This window comes from Podarcis muralis, chromosome 13, assembly GCF_964188315.1.
Source record: "Podarcis muralis chromosome 13, rPodMur119.hap1.1, whole genome shotgun sequence".
NCBI lineage: Eukaryota > Metazoa > Chordata > Lepidosauria > Squamata > Lacertidae > Podarcis > Podarcis muralis.
Genome location: NC_135667.1, coordinates 3686416 through 3705641, shown reverse-complemented (window position 1 = coordinate 3705641; position 19226 = coordinate 3686416). Strand labels below are relative to the sequence as shown.

Here is a 19226-nt window from a genome sequence, read left to right as displayed (position 1 = left end):
AGTCGGATTCTTCTAATTCGAATTCTTCGCCTTTGCAACGCCTGCTACCTTCTAAGCTGGGCTGCCCCAGTAGTCATGTGTGGACCCTCCTCCTACCGCGAAAAGCCCACCACCTTTTTGGACACAGCGTTTGCTGCCTGGGGAAAAAAACCACGGAGTTAAACTACGGAACTCTCTCCCACTGGAGGCAGCGATCGCCACCAATCTGGATGGCTTTAAAGGAGGATTAGGCTGGGGGAGACGGTTAAGTAGCAGGAGGCGGGTGGGAAGCCTGGGCGAGGACAGAGGACTTGGGGGGACCACTCCAGCCCCATCTTCAAACCTATATTTGAAAAAGAAAAGCAAAAATACATTTGCCAAGCACAAGACCCGAGTGGGGCTCTCTGGCTGCAATCTCTTCGCGCCCGTGCCAAGCACAGCTGCGCAAAAAATCTGGCTTTCTCGCTCCTTTTCTATGAGCGACTTTCCCAGCAGGGGAATATTTTTTAAAAATATTTATTTATTTAATATTTTTAAATTAATTTTAACATATTAATTATAAAATGTACCACAAAACGTACCACTTATACAATCTTTTTAGACTTCCATCAGCACCTCTGATGATCCACCGTTTTAACCACTTCTGATGCATTTCTTAACTTTATATTGCCATAACAAATCAGCCTTCCCCTTCTCCAATTTTGCAATACTTCCAATAATACTCCTCACAAAACTTCTTGCAAACCTACAAACGTCGTCTGATCTCCACAAATACTTTTCAGATAATTTATTTATAATATATATATATATATATATTATAAATATAATATATATATATCCCTACACAGATCTGCAATCCCTACACAGATCTGGCTGGCACAGGCCACAAAACCACAGCTCGCCCCTATACACGAAGCCAAGCCAGAGCACAACTAATTTCAGTACAGCCATCTTCTCAGAAAAACTCTTCACAAAGTTCAAGAGGTCAAGACACAAAGGCCTTAGCAACTAATCCACACCTAATGACCCACCTAAGTGGTACTCAGGATATCACTCAAGAAATCACTCAAGATATCCCTCAAGTAATTAAGGAACAAAAGAAGAAAAGGCACACTAGCCTGGGAACTTCCTCTCTGCCCAGAACACTGGAGGCTATACACCACACCCCTCAACAGTATTTATAGGAACTCAAACACTGAGATCCTGCTCTGTTCCAGTAACAAGAAGCCGAAAGCACCAGCCTGAAGATGACGAGTGAGACCTCGTCGAAACGTCGCCTAGACACCCCATCTTTTACACGGGAAGACACCCGAGGACACCAAAACCTGCATATATATATATATATATATATACACACACACACACACACACACATACATATACATATACATATACACACGCAGAGGGTTGCTTCCGGGCTCAACATACATTTAAAATAAATATATATATATTTATTTTAAATGTATGTTGAGCCCGGAAGCAACCCTCTGCGTGTAGGTCTATCGCTATACATCTAGTAGCAAGCGAGCGTCTTGGTTCCTCACGCATGCGCCGTTTCCTCCCTGTTGTGTTCGCCCCCTCCCCGGTCCTTCAGCGCATGCTCAGACCCGAAGACTCTCTAATCAGCCCGCGCCTGCTCACTTCACCCTCCTGTCCCCCCCCCCCCTTCAGCTGGCGGTGTGTCTCTGTTTCTCGTTTCGCGCGTGCGCAACGCCGCCCTCCCAGACCCCCATCCTTGTCCGCATGCGCGGCTGTGTCCTCGCGCATGCCTCTTCCCCCACCGCCACACGCTCCAACTCCCGCTACTCAACCGTCTCCTCCAGCGCTTCGACGCAGGCGCAGTGCGCTCCTCGCCGCCGTGGCCGCGTCTCCCACGGCTTCTGATTGGACGCGGCCGCGCGCCCCCGGAAGCAGTCTGTGGCGCTGGGTCGGTTGCCCCGGAAGCGGACCGAAGAAGAGGACTACGGTCGGCGGCGGGGGAGGGGGGGAGCGCTTCCCCCCTAAAGCCGGTAGCGACCGTCAGCGGGGAGCTAAGATGGCGGCGCCCGCGGGCACGGGCTGAGGCGGAGGGCGGCGGCCCCTCGCCCGCCTCGCTTTCCCCTTCCCCCCTCCCCGGCTCCTTCCCTTCCTTCCTTCCTTCCGCCCGGCCTCCCTTCCCCGCTGGAAGCTGGCGGAGCTGGGCCGGGCCGGGGGCGCGGCGGGCCCCGCCGGCGGGATGATGCGCTCGCAGTGCCTGCTGGGCCTCCGGGCCTTCCTCGCCTTCGCCGCCAAGCTCTGGGGCTTCCTGCTGTACCTGCTGCGGCGGCAGGCCCGCACCGTGAGTAGCGCCTCCCCGACCCCCGGGGTGGCTGGGCGGGGGTCGCTTCCGGGGTGGAAAGAGCTCCGAGGGCGAGAGTGCCTCTGAGGACGTGCAGAGAGCGAGCGTTCCCTTTTGAAAGTCCGGCGCTGGACTCCTCCGCCTCAAGCTGGGAATCCTCCTCGCTTTGCACCTCTCTGCCCTCCCGACCAGGGTGACCCTCCGCCAGCCCAACATAAAGAGCATAAGAAGCTGCCTTGTTGTCAGAACCATTGGTCCTCCTCGCTCGCTATTTGTGCTGGCCGGCAGCGACTCTCCAGGGTGTCTCTCTACCTGGAGACGCTTTTGGGGGGGTTGAATCTGGGACCTTTTGCGTGCTAAGCAGATGCTCCACCTGCGAGCTACATAGCTGTTACATACATGCTCCCTTTTTCCTTGAAAGAGTTGTTTTGAGGGGTGTGCGTGCATAGACGAAGATATTTGTGCATACTTTGCCTTGTCCGTACCTGCCCTGTTCCATGGCCGAAGGTTTGGCCAGGGTGGAAGGTTGTAGCAACTTCACACCTTGTTGACTTTTACTGGGTATGGGTTTTACTGGCTTGTGTGAGTGAGGTCCAAGTGGAGAGCTGAGAATCCTGGCCTGGGGTTTGTACCAAAGCCTTGGCTCAGGTGTCTCCGCTTGCTGGAGGTACCCTAAAGCGATTGGCATCTGGTTGATGCTGTGGCCAACAGTTCAGATGCTGTTAAAATTGAGCGAGGAAATGCACCGGTTTCAGACTTTGCCGACAGTTCAAGTGCCTTTTCAAATCTGGCCCATGGTTTCTCAGCCAGTGGTTACGGTTTCTCACCATGGACCCTGCAGGGGATGTTTTACTAAAAGTTTTGCAAGTGCCGTTTCAGCTTTAAAGAAAACGAGAAGTACCCTAAAAACACACACGCCCAGATAGTGGAGATAGTGAATAGCAGCGAGTGAACGTGTCACCAAGTTTAAAAGTGTAGTAACTTAACACTCCTGAAGTGGCTTCTTGAAAGCCAGCCTTTCCCAACTTGGTTTTGGAATATAGCTCCCACCAGCTGCAGGAGAGTTACAGTCCAAAACAGTTGGAGCATACAGTGTTGGAAAAGGCTTCCTTAGGTCACAGCAGAAGTAGTTTATAGGAAAACAATGGGGTACCGAAACAAGTGGGGTAACTCTTCCCCATGAACCCATTTGGCCCTAGAGGAAGGGTATTTCTGAGATTGGGAGCTCAGTTGAAACAAAACGTCAGGCCTGTCAGTTGAGCCTTAAATTCCTTTACAAACTATACGTATGTAAAACTTGTTTTGACTGGTTAATGCACGTACAATGCTTAATAGTGCCGTGCAGTTTCCTGTTCCTTCAGCTCACTCACAGCTTCATCAAACTTTGGGTGCTTTTTTCAGATATCCTTAGGAATCGATCTGCAGGGATTGCCACCTAATTTTCTCTCTCAACATCTTTAGATGGTTGTAGACTGCAGACCTCATCTTCCCTGTCGTTTGGCCAAGCTGGCTAGAGCCGGTGGGAGTTGTTATCCTCAGTGTCTGGAGGGCACCCATTTGCAGTTTCTGTTTTACACTCCAGTTCAGTACACCCCTGCCCCATATGTGAACTGGGACTGGAGGAAAAGGAAACTATAAGCAGTAGGAACTACGAAACAATTTTATTTGCAATTTCCATCCTGAGGTGTCACAATCTGCTTTTCAATCTGATTTCCATTATTTCTGTTTGTTTCAGATGATTTTGGAGGGTGGGAACAAGATCGGGGGTCCATTGGTTCTATTAACAAAGATTAGAAGGGATTTGAGGAGGAGGAAACCAGGGTGCTTCGGTTTTCATGGAGACAGGAAGTGTGAAGCTTGAGATCCTGGAGATTTCAGTGTTTGGTTAGAAGCTTGACTGCTCCTTTAGCTACAGCCATTGTTGTTGCTGTGTGTGCGTTTGTGTGAGAGAGGGACAACCTGTACCTAATTATGCAAGGTACAGCTTTCCTTCTCCTAAGTTTCTAGTGGGCCTCTGTTTCCTTCCTTGTGCCCCAACCATGCTGAGGACTGCCGGTGCAGTTCAAGTATTGGGCTGGCTTTAGACGTGGGATTCTAGGGCACGGTTCTCCTATAGAAAACTCCATCTTGGTTACCTTGTGTGTAAAATTGAAATAAAGCTTGACTGGGTGAATGCTGGGACAGTTGCAACGGGAGCATGATTTCGTGGGGAGGCAGGAGAAGCTTTCACCACACTCACAGTTAAGCAGGTTGCCATGTTTGCACCTGAGAGTTTCAAGCCCAAACTAGACTGGTTCGTGAGCCCGTTTCTTTGACACTTGACTAAGAAGGTACTTGAAGGTCTGAAATATGTGGAGGGTAAGGTGTGTGTGTGTGGAGCAGCTCTGTCTAGATGCTGCCAGCATATGGCAGGGAGTTTATCACCAGGTGGTACACTGATAATTTTATATCCGTGTGGCTGGTTTCTACGGATGTTGGTTCTGGATTACCGGTTTTGGGGGGGAAATGGGTTGGGATGTCACGAGGCGGAGGAGCTACCTTGAAGCCCTTTGGGCTCCCTTCTGGTCCCAGGACAGCTGCCGGGGAGGATTCTAGGAGTGCTTAAAATACTTGCCGTTCAAGATAGCTGTGGGGCACCAGGGATGCCGTGCCCTCACTGTGGCGCGTGTGTGTGTTCCAAAAGTTTGCTGTTGGCAGAAATATAAGGAAGCAAGTGCCGTGTGTGTGTGTGTGTGTGTGTGTGTGTCTGTGTGACTCCTACTTGCTGTCTTTCCTTCCAGGCACAGCTGCTGCTGGATAAGGCAGGGGTCCTTGGGGTCAGCGACAGCAGGGTGCTTTGGGAGAAGTCGCCCAATGAAACAGTACCTTGTTTCCCTCTGACTCCTATTTAGACTGTGGGGAGTTGAGAGCACCTGAAGGGTCTGAAGCCCATTTAGGCTGCCTGCTCTCTGCTTTACCCCTGGCATGAGGATCTATTAAGCTTTGCCAAGCTGCTCTGTCCAGGCCCTGGACACAAAATTGACCTGTGCCCCCATGGACAGCAGTGAGTCCAAAATGACTCCCAGCTTGCACACCTGGTCCTTTTGGAGCACAGTTACCGTATTTTTCGCTCCATAAGACGCACTTTTTTCTTCCTAAAAAGTAAGGGGAAATGTCTGTGCATCTTATGGAGCGAATGTGTGGTCCCTGGAGCCGAATTGCCCAGGGGCAAAAAGCAGATCATGCTTTTTTTTTTTTTTTTTTTTTTTTTTGAAAGAGGGAAGTGAGTGTTGAAACAAAGCTGCTGATCAGCAAGCGATTGGGAAGGAGATAAGGGACGCTAGAGATAAAGGAGGCTGCTTGGAATGGGGGAGGTAAAGAGCGAACTTGCAAAGGGGGAAAAACAGGAAGACTAAAGCAATAAGGAGAGAAATTAGAAGAAAAGAAGGAGCAAAAAACTGCTCCAGCTAAGGAAAAGACACTAAGGCAAAAAAGAGGGAAGGGAGTGTTGAAAGGAAGCAGCTGATCGGCAAGTGATCAGGAGGGAGATAAGGGACGCTAGCGATAAAGGAGGCTGCCTGGGAGGGGGGAGGTAAAAGCCTATGGATCCTCAGGATTTTTGCATTGGATCACCCCAAACCCACCGTCAAATCACATGTCTGTGGCCACAGCATGAACCATAAAAATCATACATCCACTGTTTCATTCAGAATATTTTTTTTCTTGTTTTCCTCCTCTAAAAACAAGGTGTGTCTTATGGTCAGGTGCGTCTTATGGAGCGAAAAATGCGGTCCTTCATTCGGGACCAGTGAATCCCCCTGTCCCCCAGAAACAGTACTTCTGTCTTGTTGGGGTTCAACCTCCATTAACTGACCACCATCCACACACCCCAACCGCCTCCAGACACCCAAATGCACCCCATCCATCTGGTTGCTCCCCTGAGAGTAGCTGCTTCCCCCCCCCCCCCATGCTGACTGGTGTTTTTGACCAACCTTCCCTAACCTAGTCCTGGCTGGGAGTGGTAGTTCAGGGTATCTGGAGTGCAGCAGATTGCCAAGGGTGGAGGGAGCCTAGTCCTGAGTGAGGCTGGGGGCGTTCTTCTTAACAGAAAGGTTTTGATTGGGAGTGTTGGTTCCCCTTAAGGGGAAAGGGGATGTTGGATTTTTCCAAGACAGCTCAGGAGCTTTATTTTTTTTATTTTACTCATTAAATTTGTATACCACCCTTCATGCAAAGATCCCAGGTCTGTTCACAACATAAACATACAAAATGAGAGCAGAAAATACATAATAAAAACAAGAACAAAATCAAACCAATAATCCCTCCCATGCCCTAAACATATCTAAAAGACCACAGAATCAGCCAAAGCCCTGGTTATAGAGAAACAGTTTTGCTTGGTGCCTAAAGATATGTAATGAAGGTGCCAGGTGAGCCTTCCTGGGGAGAGCATTCCACAAACGGGGAGCCACTGCAAAAAAGGCCCGTTCTCGTGTGGCTGCCCTGTGGACCTCTTGTGGAGGAGGCACACGAAGAAGGGCCTCGGATGACGATCACAGGGTCTGGGTTGGTTCATATGGGGAGGGGTGGTCCTTGAGGTATTACGGTCCTGACTTGTTTAAGGCTTTATAGGTCAAAACCAGCACTTTGGAGTGGGCCCAGAAACTAATTGGCAGCCAGCGCAATGTTACACGCTCAAGCCTTCTTGCTGCGGTGAGCAACCTGGCTGCCGAATTCTACACCAGCTGAAGTTTCTGCATCGTCTTCAGAGGCGGACTTGTGAGGAGAGAGGGCAGGGAACAGTCACATCAGGAGAAATAATGAGAGTGGCTTGGTGACAGCGTCAACCATCATACAATAGACAAGGCAATGCTTTTGCTGTTAATTTCAATACCCGCACTTTGGATGTTTCCTTTCCCTAGACTCCAGCGCTGAGCTTCTAGGAGCCCGAGCAAGGAGGGCCCGGGGCAGAAGTGGGCTTCTCCAGGTGCCACTGCAGAATTAGCACTGGAATGTTGAGGTCCAGGGTGAAATTTGTGGCGGGTGAAGCTGGGAGCTGAACGGCGCGTTGTGCCGGGTCCTTGAGGAATTGTCAGGCTCATCTGGTAACCCAAAGAAATGGCTAGCAAATACTAATTTATTATTTATACCCCGCCCATCTGGCTGAGTTTCCCCAGCCACTCTGGGCGGCTCCCAATCGAGTGTTAAAAACAATACAGGATTAGATATTAAAAAATTCCCTAAACAGGGCTGCCTTCAGATGTCTTTTAAAGATAGGATAGCTGCTTATTTCCTTCACATCTGAAGGGAGGGCGTTCCACAGGGTGGGTGACACCACCGAGAAGGCCCTCTGCCTGGTTCCCTGTAACCTCACTTCTCGCAATGGGGGAACCGCCAGAAGGCCCTCGGCGCTGGATCTCAGTGTCCGGGCTGAACGATGCGGGTGGAGACGCTCCTTCAGGTATACAGGACCGAGGCCGTTTAGGGCTTTAAAGGTCAGCATCAACACTTTGAGTTGTGCTCGGAAATGACGCTGGGTCAGATGGCCAAGGGCATCCTTTTCCATCTCACCCAGAGCACAAACCCAAACAATGCGTGACACGGAGAGTGCAAAAGCCGTCTCTTTGTTCCCTCGGCTTCTTTTCTCCTTGTTCCTCAGCCTCCCTCTAGTAAGAGAAAACTTGCATGCATGCTGGCTTTCTTTATTTCTTTTTAAAAAACAACCCACTTGTCAACACCAAACCCCAGAAACTTCCTTTCACAACCTGTTCCGAAGCTCTGTCAAAGTGATGGTGAGGTTCTGCACTTTGAGGCCCCAGCGCCTTGGAGAGGAAGTGGTGCCTCTGGTTTAGTTTCCCAGGCCGTCTTTACGAGAGCAACCAGGGGGAGTGGGGTTACTCTGGAGTGGAAGGTTGGATCTCCTTAAGTCCACCTGTGCCTCATAAACCCCTCCCTCCACCATCTGCTTGATAAGAGGGGGAAGGCAGAGGAGCCCCCCCAGAGGCGAGAAATTGGCCTCTTCCTGGATCACGCTCAAACCTACATGGGCTTCAAGGCCTGGACTCTTGACTTCTTCTGCTTACACCTCTCTGCCAACTTTTCCGTCTGCGTGAGAAGAGGATTTTATTCATGACATTTTTATCCCGCCTTTCCTCCAAGGAACCCAAGGAGGTGTACGTACATCTTCCACGCCCCCACTTTATCCTCCCAACAACCTTGCGTGGTAGGTTAGCCTGAGAGCAGTGTTAGGAATTAGCCAGGCGCCAGGCAAATTTTGCTACTGGCGCAGGTCCAGTTGCAACTATGCAGAGATTTGGGGGCACCACGTTGGCAATCGCAGTTTAAAAACCTCTGCCTTAGTCCATAGTTAATACTATTTCCATTTCACTGTGTGTTTCTCCTTCTTGCATACTGGGGCATGTGAATTTTTGTAAGAGCAAGCTAAAGTCAAGCAGTGTAGTTGATATCGGAGAATCATAGCATTGGAAGGGAACCTGAGGGTCATTTACGATACGATACGATAATCTTTATTGTCATTGTCCCATACAGAACAACAAATTGGAAAAATCTACGTAAGATATTCAAAAACCAACAAGCCTGCTATCCCAACTATCCCGGCCTGGTTAGCCCCCCCAAAACTCTGATACCCCATAATTGAATACAATATGCTCCCATAGAGACTACCTTACACTGCGTTTAAAACCAAAATCACATTTGGATAGACACTTTCTCAGGAGGTTAGTCCTGGTCTTTATAACCCTGGACCTTCTTCCAGAAGGCAGGAGCTGAAAGAGATCATTTCCGGGGTGCGCACTATCCTGCGCTATCTCTGCAGCTTCCTTATGGCACCTGGAAGCGTAGATTTGATCCAAGGTGGGAAGAGTGCACCCAATTATTCTCTCCGCAGTCTTTACAACCTTGGACAGCATTGTTTACTGACGGCAACCTACATTTAAGGTGCCATTTGGCACCCGGCTTATATATCGTGAGATTTTAACACTGGCTGAGAGTGAGTGGCTGGGCCAAGGCCACACACAGCGGGTTTCATGTCTGCCTGGCGATTTGAACCCTGTTCTTCCAGCCAGGTACTAAGTCCAGCACTCTTAACCACTATGCCACACTGGCTGTCAGGTCAAAGCATAGGAAGGGCTAGCTACCAGTGTTTCTCAAACTGGGGTGCCCGGCTGTTGTTGGACTACAACTCCCATCACCCCTAGCTAGCAGGACCAGTGGCCAGGGGTGATGGGAATTGTAGTCCAGTGACAGCTGGGGACCCCAGTTTGAGAAGCACGGAGCTAAACTCTAGTATCTGCTGCCATGGCCCCAGATGGCCTCTCACCAAATGTGTGTAGGAGAGAGCGAGAGAGACAAGGCAGGGCTGCCCCCACAATAAGGGTTTGGGGGCCACGATGCTCCTTGATTTCCCCCCACTCCACCCTGAGGTTGCTCTGTTTCATTGCTGGGCCTCCAATCCCCACTCTCTCTCTCTCCTTCCAGCCCCCAGTTCCAGTGCCTTCTTCTGGGACAGGGGCCTCCTGGCCTCTGGCTGGCTTCCCAGTCGCAAGAGGCTGCCCTGGCTAAATTTGGGAGGGGACCACGTGGGGCGGGAGGGTGTCGGCCGCAGGCATGGGACTTGCAGGTGCCTGCCAAGGGCAGTTGAGGGGGCAGCTGTCGTGTGAGCGAGTGTGGGTGGGTAAGGAGGCAGGCCAGGCCGGGGGGCGGAAGAGAGCGAGAGACAGACCCCTGGGCCTACGGCCAGCTATGTGCCCTTGCAGAAGAGCCCTTTGAGGAAAAGCAGCAGGTGGAAGCCAAAAATAGAGCTGGACAAGCACGAGATGAGGAGAGTCACCCCATTGGCCTCTCTGGCCCAGTGCGGTCAGCTCTGGCGGGCAGCTGAGACCTTACCTGCCCTCTGTGGCTGTCGGAGACCCTCCAAACCGGAGAGGGCTTTGGCATCTTCCCTGGCATGGGCTCTGAGCCCTCCCATCCCATTTCCTAGAGGCCTCCTTTCCCCAAGAGATGCTCCAGGAGGCATCGTGTGAATATCTGAAGGCGTTCTGCACTCTCGGTGTGGAAATTCTGCAGCTGGGGGCCTTTCGTAAGAGGCACTGCGTTGCAGGGGTTAGAGCAGGGGTCAGCAAACTTTTTCGGCAGGGGACCGGTCCACTGTCCCTCAGACCTTGTGGTGGGCCGGACTATATTTTGAAGAAAAAAATGAACCAATTCCTATGCCCCACAAATAACCCAGATATGCGTTTTAAATAAAAGGACACATTCTACGCATGTAAAAACACGCCAATTCCCGGACCGCCCGGGGGCCGGATTGAGAAGGCGATTGGGCCGGATCCGGCCCCTGGGCCCTAGTTTGCCTACCCATGCTATAAAGTGTCTGGAAACCAGTCCTGATGAGGGACAGTTGAAGGAGTTGAGTGTGTTTAGCCTGGAAAAGAGGAGACTCACGAGAGGTGATTGGGACGGATCGGGCCCCTGAGCCTTAGTTTGCCTACCCATGGGTTAGAGTGCTGAACTGTGGCCTGGGAGACAGGGGTTCAAATCCCCATATACGAGCACTCTCCCCACTCTGTGGTCTCCAGCAACTGGCATTGAGAACAGTTCCTGCCTCGTAACTGTGGAGGTGGGGTTGAGATTCCTGCATTGCAGTGGGTTGGACTAGATGACCCTCGGTGTCCCTTCCCACACTAAGGTTCTACGATTCCCCAAAGGTAGATGGCGGCATTTTAACTGTACAATGGTAGAAACGACTTCTGGTGTGTAATCCTTTCCCCTATTACACCGCTTTGGCTGCGAAGTGGTTTGTTGATCAGTCAGACAGCAATCTGGTTACCTTCCTGGCCTCTGAGGCAGGTCCGGTGCATATCTGTCAACTTTTCCCTTTTCTTGCAAGGAATCCTATTTGGAATAAGGGAATTTCCCTTTAAAAAAGGGAAATGTGGATATATTGGAAAAGTTGGAAGCAAGAAAGAGCTGCAAAGCAATGTTAATGTTTATTGACGCTGAGAAGGCCTTTGACAATGTATCCTGGAGTTTTATGTTATATAACTTTGAGAGTATGGGGGTTGGTCAAGATTTTTTAAATGGTATTAAAGCGATCTATCAAGAACATAAAGCTAAAATCATTGTAAAGAATGTGGAATCGGAGGAAATTAGAATTGAGAAGGGAACCAGGCAAGGGTGCCCACTTTCCCCTCTGCTGTTTATTTCAGTCCTAGAGGTCTTGCTAAGTATGATTAGAAAAGATGAACAAATTAAAGGTATTACAGTAGGAGCCAAACAATAGAAATTAAAAGCCTTTGCTGATAATTTAGTATTGACATTGCAAGACCCGGAATCCAGTGCAGTAAAAGCACTGGAGCTGATACAGGAGTTTGGACAGGTAGCGGGATTTAGGTTAAATAACAAAGGGAAACGTTGACAGCTATGGACTCCGGCGGTGGTGCTGGAGTGCCAGGCACCGCCACCAGGTGAACTTCGTCACACCTGGAATGCAGACAGAGCGTTTTGAGCGTCCAGAGGGTTTCACGCGCCTTGCGCCAAGGATCCTTCCTTAAAGGCAGCCTTGGAGGTTGGGTCAGGGTTCTCCTCCCACCGGCTGGGACAGAGACTGGGGATTTCGACTTGCCTAAATGAATTTGCTCAGGGCAAAAGCGACTCTCTTCATGCAGGCCTTTTGGTTCAGAGCTCAGTCCCTTCACTGCTCTCCGTTTAAGGAGAGGGCCCTTGGCTCGGCGGCAGGGCAACTGCTTGGCATATAGAAGGTTTTGTCCCTGGGGCCGCCTTCTGCTAAAAGGATCTCTGTCGGAAGGTGACGGGAACGGTCTGCCTCTGCCAGTCAGAGCAGGTGGTACTAGGCCTCGTGGACAAATAGGCCAAACTGATACAAGGCAGCTTCTTTTGTTCTGGCTCTTTAAAAAAACAAATCCAAAGGACGGAAGGTCTTTCAGCAAGAGATGTGAGAGGGAATTTGAGAGTGTGCGGGGAGGATACCTGAGAACTACGGGACCGCCTCTCCTGGTATGCCCCGTGGAGGCCTTAAGGTCCACAAATGACAACACCTTGAAGGTCCCAAGTTGCAAGGTGGTTAGATTGGTCTCAACTAGGGCCAGGGCCTTTTGGAGCACTGGCCCCGACTTGGTGGAACGCTCTGTCCCAAGAGACCAGGGTCCTGCGGGACTTGACATCTTTCCGCAGGACCTGCAAGACAGAGCTGTTCCGCCTGGCCTTTGGTTTGGACTCGGTCTGACCCTTATGTTTCCCTCCTCTTACGGTTTTGATCTATGGGCTACTTTTAAAATGAGGCTGCATTTTAAATTGCATTTTAACCTGTATTTTAAATTGGTCGTCCGTCCCCCCCCCCCCATTATATTTTTACTGTGATTTTACTGGTGTTAGCTGCCCTGAGCCCAGCTCTGGCTGGGGAGGGCAGGGTATAAATAAAAATTATTATTATTATTATTATTATTATTATTATTATTATTATTAGCTTGCGGGATTCTCTGTATAATGTTTCCGCTGGTCCAGAATACTCTGGTGGCTCTAACTTTGTTTTGTCACTTGTTGCATTTATACCCTCTCTTCCAAGGTGGCGTATATGGCTCTCTTTCTCCCCGTCCCAATTTAATCCCTGCAGCAACAACCCTGAGAGGTAGGCTAGCCTGAGGGAGGCCATGGCTGGCTCCTTTGGTCACGTCCAGCGAGCTCCTCAAATGTGTGGCGAACACACAGCCTGCTCCTTGCCCCATAAAGCCTTGCCCTGCACAGTTCACCCAGCTTCTCCTTTCCAAGCTGCTTGGAGTGACACCCTTTTCCTGCTGAGCAGAATTCAGCAGAAATGAGCCAGTGGCCAGGCCCCAGTTCATAGCGGTTTCCTTGGAAGTAGGAAGAGGGGATCGGCTTTCAAAACAGCTAAACGCCAGGTGCAAGTCTGGTTGCTGCGGGGTTTTCCTTTTAAAAAGTCCTAAACCTGCAAAGGTGGAAAGTGTCAGTCACAAAGGTATCCTGGAGGCTGTTAGTATCAGCAGTGACAACTGCCTCTCTCAGCTGGGCCTGGAATAAGCGGCTTGGTTAGGGAGGCGATGCAGGCAAGGTCAGATAGCCTCTCTTGAAATCCAGCTCTTCCGGCCTGAGTGTCCTGCCTTCTGCATTGTTAGAAATTCATATGTATAAGCTAATCGCCAAAGGGCACCTTGAACATCAGCTATGGTCGCCACGAGAGAATGTCTAGGCGCTATTTTGTTCATGCAGTGCAAATTATTATTAATTTCATTTCTATACTGCTTTACAAGGGACGCGGGTGGCGCTGTGGGTTAAACCACAGAGCCTAGGACTTGCCGATCAGAAGGTCGGCGGTTTGAATCCCCGCAATGACGGGGTGAGCTCCTGTTGCTCGGTCCCTGCTCCTGCCAACCTAGCAGTTCAAAAGCACGTCAAAGTACAAGTAGATAAATAGGTACCGCTCCGGCGGGAAGGTGAACGGTGTTTCCGTGCGCTGCTCTGGTTCGCCAGAAGTGTCTTAGTCATGCTGGCCACACGACCTGGAAGCTGTACGCCGGCTCCCTTGGCCAATAAAGCGAGATGAGCGCCGCAACCACAGAGTCGGTCACGACTGGACCTAATGGACAGGGGTCCTTTTACCTTTATACCGTTTTACATATATTTCAAAGTGGTTTACATCCAGTCAACCAATCCTGAATAAAATAAATTCAAGCATCAAGGAAAATATTTCAGATGCTTCTCTATGTGACATTTTGCTCCCCCCATATTTATTTACCCGCTTAATTTATAGAGCTGCCCCATAGCAGAAGGATTCTAGGAAGTTGGGGTGGTTGCAGTGGTGAGTGTGTCAGATGAGGACCTGGTAGTTCCGGGTTCGAATCCTCGCACAGTCCTGAGTGACCTTGGAGTCAGTCGCGGCCTCTTCACCTACCTCACAGAGTCGTTGTAGGGATTAACTGATGAGCGGGGCGAACCATGTATTCCTTGGAGGAAAAGGCGGGAGACAAATGCAAGAAATGAGCTCACCTGCTTAAGAAAGTTCGAGGGGCCAGCCAGATGGAAATGTCTGTCGCTAATCTGGCGTCCAGAGATCTCCCCGGGGCTGCAGTTGGACCAGTGCTGGTTGCAAAACGCGCCTGGCACCTGCCTAATTTCTAACACTGGCCCTTCAGGTGTTCTCTCGGGGCCACCTTTTATAAACTCCCCCCCCCCTTTACCTGTGTCTGTCCGGCAGGTGATCCAGTATCAGACGGTGCGCTACGACATTCTTCCCCTTTCCAAAGTTTCACGGGAGCGCCTCAGTAAGTACATTGCCCCGTGGAGGGTGGGGGGTCCTCCCTGGTTCCCTCCCCCTGGCCCAGGCTCTCCCCAGAGCACTGGAAGGAGGGGCACTGATCTGTTTGTCTTGACGCTCCTCTCCCCACCTCCACCAGACCAGGTGAAGAGGAAGATCCTTGTGCTTGACCTGGACGAGACGCTGATCCACTCCCACCACGACGGAGTCTTGCGGCCCACGGTGAGGCCTGGCACTCCGCCCGATTTTATCCTTAAGGTGAGCCGTTCTCGGGTGCAGGAGGAGCTGGGCGCGGGGGCTGGTTGGACCCAGAGGAATGGACCCAGAGAAGAAGGCTCAGAGCCCGGGGATTGGTGGTGGGATGACGATGAGTGGTCAGGAGCGAGGAAACTGGGAGGAGGAGGTGTCGGAAGCCGAAGGGATAACAGGGCTTAGGGTGGGAGCCCAGGAGACAGGTGGAGAGAAGGGTGGGAGCCCAGGACACAGGTGGAGAGTCACAGCTCCTCTCCACCCTTGTCTCCAGAACCTGAAGAGGGTGGAGGAGAGGTTGACGATTCACACACTGTATTTCTTGGTGTATAAGACGCCCCCATGTATAAGACGCCCTGCTATTTTGGGGGACTAAATTTAAAGAAAATGAGGGGAGATGGCTCAAAGTTGTTGAGCTTTTTACAGTGGTGCCCCGCAAGATGAATGCCTCGCAAGGCGAAAAACTCGCTAGACGAAAGGGTTTTCCGTTTTTTGAGTCGTTCCGCAAGACGAATTTCCCTATGGGCTTGCTTCGCAAGACGAAACGTCTTGCGAGTTCTTGCGAGTTTGTTTCCTTTTTCTTAAAGCCGCTAAGGCGTTAATAGCCGCTAAGCCGTTAATAGCCGCTAAGCCCTTAATAGCCGCTAAGCCGCTAATAGCCATGCTTCGCAAGACGAAAAAACCGCAAGACGAAGAGACTCGCAGAACGGATTAATTTCGTCTTGCGAGGCACCACTGTATTAGGGGGAATTGCACACATGCCACCACCCCAGCAGGGCCGTTGCTAGGGGCTGGCAAAGTGGGCAGCCGCTCCACCCATGCCACTGTGGGCAGGAAGCTCCCTAGAGCACGGGCTGCCAACCAGCTGGCTGGCAGGCACAGCTTCCCCTCCACGCCGCTGCGGGAAACTGCTCCCTGGAGCGCGCGCCTCCCGCAGCGACATGGGGGGGGGGGGAGAGTTGCACGCCCGCAAACCAGCTGGCAGGGGGCGCAGCTTCCCCCTCACACCACTATCAGTGTATAGGACGACCCCAGTTTTTCGACATGATTTTTGAGTCAAAAAATCTCATCTGATACACGGAAAAATACGGTATATTGTCTCTGATTGCTTGGGGGAAAGCCCTGGGGAGAGGAGGGGACTTTCAGTCTCTGCCACTGGTTTTCATGGAGGAAGACTCCTGGGAACGAGCCGTTTTGCTCATTAGGCCTGAGACTGACACTCAGCCAAGTCTGTGGAGATCCTGCTTCTTAGCTAACAAAGAGTTAACTCCATCTCTGAACTCTGGTTACTGACCTGCACACGCCAGTGACAGCAGGTGTGTAGGCTCAAGGGAGGAGGCGGCCCTCTTGGCCTCTGGAAGGTGCAGCAGGGAGGGTTTGCAACCTTTAGCCAGTTTGCGGTGGCGCAGCCATCGCAGAGGATCTGCACCAGCCAGTCTGCATTCTTCACGTGTCCAGGGCTGTTTTCCTGGCTTCAGAAAGCAACTGCCTTGGCTTAGGTGAAGCCCTGAAGTTCCCACAGCAAGCCACTAGGGATTGAGTTTGGCCTCGTTTTTTGAGGATCAGAGGCAGCTACGGAGCCTTAAAATGATGATGATGATGATGATGATGAAGAAGAAGAATATATTTATATCCCGCCCATCTGGCTGGGCTTCCTCAGCCACTCTGGGTGGCTTCCAACAAAATATTAAAAACACGATAAAACATCAAACATTAAAAGCTTCCCTAAACAGGGCTGCCTTCAGATGTCTTCTAAAAGTCTGGTAGTTGTTGTTCTCTTTGACATCTGGTGGGAGGGCGTTCCACAGGGCGGGCGCCACCACCAAGAAGGCCCTCTGCCTGGTTCCCTGTAACTTGGCTTCTCGCAGGGAGGGAACAGCCAGAAGGCGCTCGGAGCTGGACCTCAGTGTCCGGGCTGATTGATGGGGGTGGAGACGCTCCTTCGGGGATACTGGGCCTTTGAGGCCGTTTAGGGCTTTCAAGGTCAGCACCAACACTTTGAATGGTGCTCGGAAACGTACTCGTCTGTGAGTTATCTTCACCAACCTGCCGATTTCGTGGTGGTGTTGGACTACAACTCCCATCAACCCCATCCTCCGGCTGTTGTAGTCCACAGCACCAGGAAGGCTCTGGACTTTATTTATTTTGCCAGGCTTTGACTAAAAGGCCTTCCTCTGTTTCCAGGTTGTCATAGACAAACATCCAGTCCGCTTTTTTGTACACAAGAGGCCTCACGTGGACTTTTTCCTAGAAGTGGTAAGAAGCTTGTGCGCGAGACTGATCTTTTATTTATTTATTTTTATTGATTACAGTCGTACATCGGGTTACATACACTTCAGGTTACAGACTCTGCTAACCCAGAAATAGCACCTCAGGTTAAGAACTTTTCTTCAGGATGAGAATAGAAATTGTGCTCCAGCGGTGTGGCAGCAGCAGGAGGCCCCATTAGCTAAAGTGGTGTTTCAGGTTAAGAACAGTTTCAGGTTAAGAACGGACCTCCGGATCGAATAAGTACTGTATTTTTCGCCCTATAAGACGCACCAGACCACAAGACACACCTAGTTTTTGGAGGAGGAAAACAAGAAAAAAAAAATCTGAATCTCAGAAGCCAGAACAGCAAGAGGGATCGCTGCGCAGTGAAAGCAGCAATCCCTCTTGCTGTTCTGGCTTCTGGGATAGCTGTGCAGCCTGCATTCGCTCCATAAGACGGAGACACATTTCCCCTTACTTTTTAGGAGGGGAAAAGTGAGTCTTATAGAGCAAAAAATACGGTACTTAACCCGAGGTACCACTGTATAACATTACCATTATTGTTCTTATTTATTAAATTTCTAAACCACCCTTCATCCGAAGATCCCAGGGCGGTCTACAATATAAACGCAGAAAAATGCATACAATGATGATGACAACAACAAAATACCCCCCCCCCCCCAGTTTAAAAGGCCATAGATTGTTAATCAGTAGCCAGGCAGAAGAGGAACGTTTTTGCCTGGGACTTAAATATATGTGACAAAGGTGCCAGGCGAGCCTCCCTGGGGGAGAGCATTCCTCAAGTGGGGAGCCACCGCAGAAAAGGCCCCGTTCTCGTGTTGCCACCCTCTGGACCTCTTGTGGATGGGGCATTTGAAGAAGGGCCTCAGAGGATGATCTGTTGGTTCATATGGGGAGATGCGCTCCAGAACTGTTTAAAACTTTATAGGTCAAAAGCAGCACTTTTAATTGGGCCCAGAAACTAATTGGCAGCCAGTGCAATCGGGCCAGGATTGGCGTTATAGGCTCAAAGCATCCTTTTTTTAAAAAAAATAATAATATTTATTACTTTTGCAACAATTTAAACACTTACAAAAAAAACAAAAGAAAGAAAAAACAATACATTACAATACAAAGACACTACCTAACACTAAAAACTAACAAGACAAAACAAAAACAATTTAAAAACACATCAAAAAAGAAAAAGAGAAAAAAAGAAAAAGAAATTTCAATGTCTTATCTTTCTTTCACATATTTCCACGACCTCCTCACGCCTCCCTTTTTGTATTCCACTTCTATTAATTATTTCAGCAATTCCTTTCCATCTTCCCCTGTTTTCTGTCCTATAATTATCTTAACACATTTTAACCTTATTTTTCCATTAGTACTCTATTAATCTATTTATACTTAATTCCTTATAACCTTTCTACTGAAGCCATATCACTTCATTCCAACATTCTTCTAACATTCATTAATTTTACAATATTTCTGTAAATAGTCTTTAAACCTTTTCCAATCTTCTTCCACCGACTCCTCTCCCTGGTCTCGGATTCTGCCAGTCATTTCCGTCAGTTCCATGTAGTCCATCAACTTCATCTGCCATTCTTCCCTGGTGGGTAAATCTTGTGTCTTCCAAAGGCTCAAAGCATCCCAGGTCCAGTGAACAACCTGGCTGCTGAATTCTGCACCAGCTGATGCTTCCAGACCGCCTTCAGGGGCAACCCTATGTATAACGCATTGCAGTAATCTAACCTGAAGGTTACCAGAGCAGAGACAACAGAGGTTAGGCTGTCCCAGTCCAGCTAGGGGTGCAGCTGGGCCACCAGCCGTAGTGGATGGAAGGCAAAGGATCCAGAACAGGGGTCAGCAACCTTTTCCAGCTGTGGGCCAGTCAACCATCCCTCAGACCATGTGGGGGCCCGGACTATATTTTGGAAAAAAAGTATGAACAAATTCCTATGCCCCACAAATAACCCAGAGGTGCGTTTTAAATAAAAGTACACATTCTGCTCATGTAAAAACACGCTGATTCCTGGACTGTCCGTGGGTCGGCTTGAGAAGGCAATTGGGCCACATCCGGCCCCTGGGCCTTAGATTGCCTACCCCTGATCTAGAAGGACCCCCAAGCCGCATACTTGCTCCTTCAGA

At 50.1% G+C, this 19226-nt stretch overlaps 1 protein-coding gene across 1 annotated transcript in view; it reads left to right on the top strand.

Annotated features, from left to right (window-relative positions):
* Positions 1-1764: 1764 nt before the first annotated feature.
* Positions 1765-19226, top strand: part of CTDNEP1 (CTD nuclear envelope phosphatase 1) — a 26512-nt gene continuing 9050 nt past the window's right edge. Inside the window, exons 1-4 of the mRNA XM_028701663.2 lie at positions 1765-2296; positions 14520-14586; positions 14719-14837; positions 17013-17084. Of these exons, the coding sequence (XP_028557496.1) occupies positions 2195-2296; positions 14520-14586; positions 14719-14837; positions 17013-17084 (360 nt within the window). The 5' untranslated portion in view covers positions 1765-2194. The remainder of the gene's footprint in view (positions 2297-14519; positions 14587-14718; positions 14838-17012; positions 17085-19226) is intronic.